General features: G+C 53.1%; 1 protein-coding gene across 1 annotated transcript in view; it reads right to left on the bottom strand.

The window, feature by feature from the left end:
• Positions 1-231: 231 nt before the first annotated feature.
• The window catches only part of LOC111152666 (ADAM metallopeptidase with thrombospondin type 1 motif 17), a 323,596-nt gene continuing 314,496 nt past the window's right edge, over positions 232-9,331 (bottom strand). The window contains exons 23-24 of the mRNA XM_022511219.1: positions 1,537-1,714; positions 232-401 (exon numbers count right to left, since the gene is read on the bottom strand). Of these exons, the coding sequence (XP_022366927.1) occupies positions 232-401; positions 1,537-1,714 (348 nt within the window). The remainder of the gene's footprint in view (positions 402-1,536; positions 1,715-9,331) is intronic.

The raw sequence follows: 9,331 nt of genomic DNA, 5'->3' as shown, positions 1-9,331 counted from the left end.
GCCATTAACAATATATTAAGTACAAAAGCGCTAACAGCAAACGTCAAGTCCACGCTCCAGTTCTATAACGGTCGGATTCTTAGGACAGCCTCGTGGGTGAGTGGTGGTGTGCTCCGGGGGTGGGGAGGGCCCGGCCGCAGGACTGGTGTGCTCTCAGGTGGGCGTTCAGCTTGCCATGTCGTTAGCACGCAGGCCACGCGCTGCCGCGCTGGGGGGCCGCTGGGCCACGTGTCATGAGCTCAGCGACGGCGGAGGTGGCTGGCGCATCTTGTTTGCGTAGAAGTCCCTGCACGTCTGGCAGCAGCGCTGGTACCACCGCATGTCCTGGCAGAGGTTTTTTTCTCGGATGACCCGGCAGTACACTGTCCACTGGTCCCGTGTGCATTTGTAGGTCAGGGCGGCTAAGGGTGTGGTGGGGGGAGAGAGAGCCCAGGGGTTAAGGACGGCTTGGGGACATCCTGATGCATGCACAGAGAGGGCCCATGGTCTGACTCTGGGGCTGCCCTCGCTCACACATGCTGGAGCCTTGCACGGACACGAGGAAACAGGCCCCCTGCCGGGGCCAAGGGATGTCGCTTTTTTCTACAGGGGATGGCACTCGCGGGTCTCACCTGACCACCTGGCAGGGCACGGTGATCTGGCTGCTTCCTCAGGACAAGGGCACTGCGCACCCCGCTTCCCAGCTAAGTGGTATGCACTGTTGCTTTTTGGCCTAGGACGCCATCCCTGCTGGCATTTAGGAGACAGAATGACCTGCGGCAGTGGGCCTCAAAGGGCCACTGAAGCAGAAGCTAATGGCACAAGTGGTCTAAACCTCCTTCAGGGTCATCTTGTGAAGAGAAGGTCCTGCCAGAGGGAGGGGTCTGAAGCATATCAAGGAAGTTTGCGCATGCAGAGGCTGGGGGATCCATCTGCAAGCTCCAAGACCACCCCCACATCTATGAAACAACTTAGAAGCCCCCCTCCTGGCTGCATTCCAACATGAGGGAATGGGGCTCTGGGTAGGAAAATATTCCTTAGCGATTTCTATTTGGAGGAGGAGAGACTGTTAAAAGGAATCATTAAATTGGTGTTAAATGTCCCTCTTCTCCCTCCCATGCCACCGAATTCAAGACTGCAACCTGTCAACACCTGCTTTCTTCTCGAGCTTCAGCTTAAAGAAAATCGCAAGCGCACATCCCCAAGGTTGCGTGAATGATACCCCAGCTCCTTCGTTTCTGGAAGAACGCACCTCCCCTTGCCCTCCTCATGCACAGGAGCCCCAAAACCTTATTGGGGGACCATCCTCTGTCCCTCACTGTTGGCAGAGGGACTAGCGGGTGCTCGCCGTGTTGTGTCTGAGGTTGCTGCTTGCAGACAAAGAACAAAAGTCCATCTCTGAAACCTCTAACCTTCAACAGAGCTGACAAATGCTGGCCTCTCCAGGGCTGGGATCAGCCCCAAGGGGGTGCTTTCTGGCTTCTAGAACCCCTCCACCAGCAGGGACTAGCTGGCTGGGGGCGGAAGTGCCCTCCCCACCAGCCTGGGGCCACTCACCGAGGCGAGGGGAGGTGATGGTGTTCACGTTGATCTTGTCATTGCAGACCTCCTGGTGGCACTGTCTGTAGGCGGCTGGCTTCAAGAGGGCGGGGCACTCGTTGCCATGGCGCCCGGTGACCTTGTGCATACATTGTACCACGCGGGACTGTAGGCCCTTCCCGCAGGTTGAGGAGCACTGCCAGAAATAGAGATGGTCTGAGCTGGGGGCCGAACCTGGGCCGAGTGGTTGTGACCATGGCTCCACGGAGCAGCGGTCCCTGTGCCTGGCCCCCGCATGTCATTCCCACATGCTTGAAATAGTGCAGGACAAGGAGGCTTGGCTGCACACCAGCTGCCTGATAGACGCCTGTTTCAAGATGTTATGGACTGAATGTTCTTTGTCTCCCCAGATCCACATGTTGGAGCCCTGGCTCCTAATGGGTTGGTATTTTGGGGGGGGGGGGCTTGGGGAGGTAACTAGGTTTAGATGATGCTATGAGGGCAGAACCTCCATGAAGAGATTAGGGTCCTTTTAAAAGAGGACGAGAGACCAGAGACTGACTTTCCACCACTTGAGGACACAGTGACAAAGCAGTCATCTGCGAGCCAGGAGGTGGGCCCTCACCAAGAACCAAATTGGCCAGCACTTTGACTTTGGACTTCCCTGCCTCCAGAACTGTGAGAAATAAATGTCTGTTGTTTAAGCTTCTCATCTATGGTATTTCATCTCAGCAGCCCAAGCAAAGACACAAGATCGTTGCTAAAATATTAATTTATGAGGCTTGCATCTTACTTCCCACCCTTTCTACCCTGTTCCAAGCAGAAAGCTGGGCTTCCAAATTCTCCAGCTAGCCGACAAGGCAGCTTGGTGGCACCAGAAGGTGCTGGGCATGATGACCTCAGGCATCTCCCCCTGGCCTTGGATGTAAAGGCGAGCTCAGTCATGGGTGGGGTTGAATTTCCCGAAAGCCTGAAGAGTTGGGGCCCAGAATTAAGTGGGAGAAAAGGAAGTGTAACCTTCCATCCTGGAGTCACAGATTATTTGTGGCTCACGGTTTTAACTCAGACACCAAGGCCTGAGCTGCTGGCATCTCCAGTCCTTGTAGACCTGGGTTTGCCAAACCAGCCCAGGTAGCTCGGCAGACATCCCATGTTCCCACTGAGCGCACTTGGTAGGACTTCCCCATATAGTTCCTGTCCTCCTCCTATCCCTCTCTGCACCCTTTTTATAAAGTGTTCCACAGGGAACCCGCCAGCTCCTCGGCCCCTCTGCCCTGATCCTGACCTCCGAGCTCCTGGGCCCTTGCTGGCTCTCCCAGGAGCCCCGGGAACTCTCTCTCCAGAATTCTCTCTCTGATAAGCTAGTCTCCTCCATCTGGAGAGTCAGGTGCACAGGTGCACTCTCTCCACCTGGGGTCCCCTAGCCACCCATGATTTATGGGGTTCTGAGAGCACTCTGCAAAACTTTAATAAAGCAAACACCTCTGGGGCCACAGCCCAGCTGGGGTTCATGCCGGCAGAGACGGGAGCCGGGCCTGTCCTCCAAACCCCACATGGGGTAGTGACACCAGGTCCCTTTGGATCATGTGCCCCCATCTCCTGTCAGGCCTGACCTTGACCTGTGCTGGAAGGAGGGCTGTCCTCGGGGCGGGGGAGGGGGAAATCTGTGAGGAGTCACCAGGCACTGGATCAGTGGGAGACTGCTGGGACCGGCTGTGACCAAGGGGCATGGTCTGCTCCCCAAAATGCTTGTGCACACCCAGTGAATTTCTCTGCTTTCCAGTCTGACAAGTAGGATCTTGGTTGTTGGTTTTTGTTTTTGTTCGTTTGTTTTTGTTTTGTATTTCTTACTTTAGAAGGGTTAGGAATCTCGAGAGAATAGTGCAGAGGTCCCAGTCTTTTCAAATCAAAAAAGAGGTGAGGAAGCCATAAGCAACCCTCCCTGTGGGCTCTGGCATGTTCAAGCCAGAACAGGCGCCCTCCCCCAGAGCACACGGCCAGCTCCAGGGGCCTCAACATTGTGTGTTCCTTAACAGCCTATTTTCTAGATAAACCAGGCAGGGGTTTGACACTGGGGCACTCCTGGGATTCAGGAGTTAGCACTGGGACCCAGGGAAGTCTGAGGGGTGCTGAGGTGGAGGGATGAGGCCATACGACAGGGTCCCACCAACAGGATACCTGGAACATGGGATGGCTGCCATAGCAACATGACTTCCACCTGGAGGGCATCAAGGAGGGAGCTGGGATCTGTGGCAGGAATTTCCTGTTGTGCTTTTAAAAACCTCAATGTCCCAGACCAATCCATCTCTAGAAGGGGCACCCAGAACTGAGAACCTCTGATTTATCTGGAACTTCTGCTCAGTGTCCTATGTAGAGTATAATGAGCTCTCTTTTCTTAACAACAAACCGGTGAGGATTCATATAAAAAAATGTGTAATTAAGCAAGAACGGACATCCAGCTATCACCCTGCTGAGTTTATACAGGTATGCTCGAATAAAAGGGGGAGATGGCTTTCACTCAAAATTATTCTTGGAAAAGACGAAGTTGCCATATACTTTCGTGAGAACAAAAGCTCTCACAGTTCAGGGGCAGGGATAAGGGGTGCCTTTAATTATTTGTAGTGTGATCACTTGGGGAGCAAGAAAAAAAGAAGGAAGCAAAAGAAATGTAACTGTCTCCCGGAGGCATGACTCATAGTCACAAATGAGGAGGATGAGCTAAAAAAGGTTTAAGAATCACTGAAAAGCAAGCTGGTAAGTGGTTATACAAAGAGCCTGGGATCCACACCAACAGAATAAAAGAAGGAAAAGCCTAAGGATTGTAACGTACTACGAAATCCCGAGGACACGGAGCATGGCCATGCAAATGCAGGGCAAAGTCCCGCAAACACAGCGCTAAGCGACACCCCAGGTCATGAGGGCCTGTCCAGCAAGAGCAGCACTTACAGATTCCGGAAGAGACAGCATCTCTGTGAACTCAGCGGGGACAGGTCCTATGCTGGCCAACGGGGGACCCAGAAGGTGGAGGGGGTAATGATGAGGGCAGACGCAGCAAATGTTAGGTTGCACCTTATAAAACTGCTCAGATGCACTCGTTTTTGACCTCGTACACCCAGCAGCTTCATCAGGTCTGACTTTATTACATGGAGAAAACTGGCACTATTTCTAAGTTAAAAGATAAGTATAAACCTTTAAATATGCATGTGTAATGACCTGAATGAATTATATATTTTAGGTAGGCATTTGACCTGTCTGCCTCTACCATTAAAGACTTTTATATGTCAAGCTGGTTGTAAAATTTAAAAAAAAAAAAAACTTACTTCCTGGGAAAATGGGATTACTGTGTACTTGGGACCTGGTATCTGCCTATTTGGCACTGAATTACGCATGTGGGGAAAAGAGGTATCTGCGTGCTGATCTGGCGGCAACATTAACATCCCTTTTCTCATCCCCGATGTTGACTCGGACTACAGGCCCTGGAACCACCTGGTGCAGGAGACACGTCGAGAAGGGAGAATTAGGAATTGAGTGTCTTCATACTCCTTCTAGGAGAGGGGCTCCTTCTGGGGCGGGACAGATGGTGGCTGGGGCCCCAGGAAACTGCACTGGTGAGTGGAGAAGGCTTCTGAAGCCGTGCCTGTCTCGCTCCCATGGCACTCCCTGACCACACAAGGTACCCAAGGCCCTGCTGGCTGGGCAGTCAGCCCAGCTGAGTCACTTCCTGACCAGGAACATCAGGAAGGGCTTCAATGTCTTTTGCAGGTGTCATTATTATGTATGTAAAAATCAGGGCAAGAACTCAATCCTGTGGGTCTATTCAAACCAAATGCAAAACTGACAAGGTCTCTGCCTGAAAATGATCGATGACCATTGTAAAACTCAGGTGTTTGGGGTTGCCCTTGAAAAATGATTTCCCCTCTGAAAGTTCTTAATCTTGTTTCACAGGCTCTAAGGCCGGTTGTGGAGGGGGAGGGTGTGGTGGGGGCAGGAAGGGAGTGTGTTCATGACAGCCCTGTGTCTACAGGTGGTGTGTCTGCTTGTCCTGTGGGCTCGCTTGTAAGGTTTCACAATAGTGTGGAACATTCCACAACAATCTTGAGGCTGCTGGCCACTGAGCTCGGGGGGGGGGGGGGGCGGTGGTCAGTGTTTGGGCCAAGGCCATGTAGTAAGTGGCAGAGGAGGGACAGGACCCCAGTTGCCCCATTTCGTGGACCAAATTCCATCTTCCTGTATGAATTTGGTTTGTACTGGCTAGAGCCTCCATGTGAGCCAGGAAATAAGAAGTCAGGTTACTGCCCAGGTTCATCATCTTTCCTAGCACAGGATCACTGTCTTTTAATTTTCCAGCCCGGAGAAAGAACTGGCCTAACATCCATAGGTAACCACACTCTCCTTGACTGGAGTCTTATTAGGGACAGAGCAGCAGGGGAAGGACAGACCTATTAGCACAGTCCATCCCTACTTACTAGCTGTGTGACCTTGGGCAAGTTACTTAATCTGACTGAGCCCCAGTTTCTTCATTTGTGGCTTGAGGATAATAAAATGTTCCTTGCAGAATGATTTCGATGATTAGAATAGCTTGGAACAGGGGCACCTGGGTGGCTCAGTCATTAAGCATCTGCCCTTGGCTCAGGCCATGATTCCAGGGCCCTGGGATTGAGTCCCGCATCAGGCTCCCTGCTTGGCAGGAAGCCTGCTTCTCCCTCTCCCACTCCCCCTGCTTGTGTTCCCTCTCTCGATGTCTCTCTGTCAAATAAATAAATAAAATCTTAAAAAAACCCACAAACAATAGCTTGGAACAGGTGAACAGCAGCGAGGGAGCCGTCTGCAAGTGCTACTGTTATTAACAATCAGTGCTTGGACAAGAGCAGAGAGAACGGACCAGGGAATCCCTGGAGCCCAGGAAAAGGTGCTGAGCCGCTTGGCCTGCGGGCTTAGCTCTCTGGGGGGTTGGCCACACCCACCACCAGGCCCCACAGGCAGCTGTGGCCGTCTGCCTGTGCCGGGCCCCTGGCCCTGATCTGGCAGCTCAGCGAGAGATAACCTCCGGGAGCACAATTAGAAGTTGATCTGACCCTGAAAACGAATGTGACTGTAGACAAGTCCGAGGGGCGCAGCAGCCCCTTGTAACCTGAGCGTGCTGCCTTTCAGGATAACACAGGGGGCACAGACAAGGAATTCCGTCTCCTCCTGCCTCTCCTCTGCCTCAGCTTTAATTAAACAGGGAGGAGACCACAGTGTCTCCTGCTAGCGCTGGATTAGCCCCAAGCATCGCTGTGAAGCCATTCCGGGGCTTTTAAAAATCCCAGCAAACAGATCTATAAAAAACATATCTGGTCTTGTTGGAAGTCCTCTTTCACTGTGGGGTATTTTTTTCAGGTCGCTCATAACATTAACATTTAATATGGCTCCCTGAGACTGGGGAAACAAAGAAACAAAGCAGTAATAAATCCAGAGGGGAAAGCTCCCCGCCAGAGGACCCAAAGGGAGGACAGACCCTCACGTTTCCCCTCCCCAGCTGTGCACCACAGACAAGGCCTGGTGACCCGGCCCCCAGCCCCGGGCAGTCCCCCAGCTGGGATGGGGAGTAAAAGACACATGGGGGGAGGGTGAAATTGTTCACTGGAAAAGCAATAACAGAATGAAAAATTCTGGCGCCCGGGGAGCAAAAGACTTATGGCCAGAGAGAGAAATCTTTGACTTGGACATATCCATGGGCTCGTGGTATTCATTCGGGTGTGGCTGTGAACAAGAATTCCCTAAAAAACTCGGGAAGGCCTTTGGACCCTCGGACCCAAGTGACAGCGAGACATGGTGCAAAGCTTCCTTGCCCGGTTTCTTTAGGGGTGATGATGACGGTGGTGGTGGCAGCGGCGATGACAGCAGTAGGAACAGCTGGGCCCACCTTCCGCATGCCTACCATGTGCTGAGCCCTGGGCTTAATGTCACTCTTGTTAGTCCTCATGTATCGTCCCGCTAACAGTGGCTACGGCCAGGGCGGCCCTCAGAACATAGTAGGTGCACAGTAAACATGCACACGCCACATTGCCTTTCAGAGAAGAGGAATGGGAGGCCCAGAGTATCCCTGCAGCTTCTCCCCAGTGACAGCTCCAGCCCCTTGCCCCCCACCCTAACCTCCTCCAGGGCCACAGGGCTCCCCAGCAGGGAGGAACCAGGTCTCTGTCATCCCATGGTGGCCCGGCCTCGATGACATGCTCCTCTGCAGCGAGGTCTGCCTTCTCTTCAACTTCTCCCAGCTGTAAAATCACGACTATAAATAACACCAGATCCCAAAGTGGTGTTTTGAGAATTAGCTAAAGGAGGTCGTAAAAACCTCAGGAAGATGCCAACGCTGCAGGAATGTTCAATACTTGCCGGAGCCCAGGTTCCGACGGTGGCGGGGGCGGCCAGGCTTCCTCCCGGGGCTCTGGGGTGAGCAGCAGAGCTGGCAAGGGGGGAGCCCTCACCGCCCCAGCGTGAGGGCCCCACGTCCCCACGTTCTTGTGCTCTGCTGGGCAGGTTTGGCTCGCAGAGCCTGAGGCGGGGGTGGGGGAAGGGCAGACCCTCGTGCTAACTCCATTTTCTGCTGGTGTCTGAAAGGCACTTGGCTTGTGAGATGTCAAAAGCGCTTCAAAAGCATTTTTGACAGATTTCCCCCCAGACTTGGCATGAGCCTTGCAACCATCGGAAGCTGTTGAAACCTGAAATAGCAGGTTTTAAACAGTAATGAAAATCCCCACTGTCTTTCCTCCAGCCTTGAAACTGGAAATGCTTTCTCAGACACACACACACACACACATACCCTTCAACTCATACTCCCTCTCAAACTGTTTTTCCTTCCTCTCCTCAGCCTTAGCTTGGGGTTTCCCCAGTGTCTCTGAATTTGCAACCTGCTGACCTACAAATTCTGGCTGGGGTTCTTACAGCTGGGGAGCCCCAAGGTCAAGGTGACCCCGAAAGCCCAAAAGGTCTGGTGATCCCAAGAGCTCCTGATTGTGCTCTGTGAGCCTGGGGAGCAGAGGACCCTGCAGGGCCACTGTCCCTGTCAGTCCTCAGGCAGGAGCTGTGATCACTCTGGTAGCTTAGCTCTCTCAGCCCATTAGTGACTGTGTGAAAGGCCTTCCACTCCTGCTGGAGGAGGCTGGCCCTGGTGCTCTGCAAGCACTACAGCCTGCCTCCTGCCTCCTACGCACACTGTCACCATGTGCAGGCACTTTACAGGACCTGAGCCACATTCAAAAAGCTGTTGTAAGGGCGCCTGGGTGGCTCAGTGGGTTAAGCCGCTGCCTTCGGCTCAGGTCGCGATCTCAGGGTCCTGGGCTCGAGTCCCGCATCGGGCTCTCTGCTCGGCGGGGAGCCTGCTTCCCTCTCTCTCTCTCTGCCTGCCTCTCTGCCTACTTGTGATCTCTGTCAAATAAATAAATAAAATCTTTAAAAAAAAAAGCTGTTGTAAGACATCAATATTTGATAGGCTCATGGAAGAAATGGGAGTCTGATGAGAGACAGCAGAGCAGGGATGTGGGACCTGTGTCCTCCTGACCACAAGCCCTGTTTGGGGGTCACCGATAGAGCGTGTGTTCCGTAGAGACAACAGTTTCTCTGATTCAACGGCAAGGTCCAGGTAGTGGCTGAAACCCAGGCTGCCATGCAGGGGAGCCACCCCTCTCTCTGACCTCTTGCTCCACACAAAGGCAGCTAGTTTGACAATGGTCACTGGGTCAATGGAGGGACAGCAGGGCAAGAGAGGGGGCAGAGGCATCTGCTGTTAAACGATTAGCTCACTTCCATGCAAGCACCTGTCCTGGCAATTTCT

The sequence above is a fragment of the Enhydra lutris genome, unplaced genomic scaffold (genome assembly GCF_002288905.1).
Source record: "Enhydra lutris kenyoni isolate GAN:26980312 unplaced genomic scaffold, ASM228890v2 scaffoldscaffold29, whole genome shotgun sequence".
Lineage (NCBI taxonomy): Eukaryota > Metazoa > Chordata > Mammalia > Carnivora > Mustelidae > Enhydra > Enhydra lutris.
Note: the sequence above shows the minus strand (reverse complement) of the source record. Positions and strands in the feature narration are given on the sequence as shown.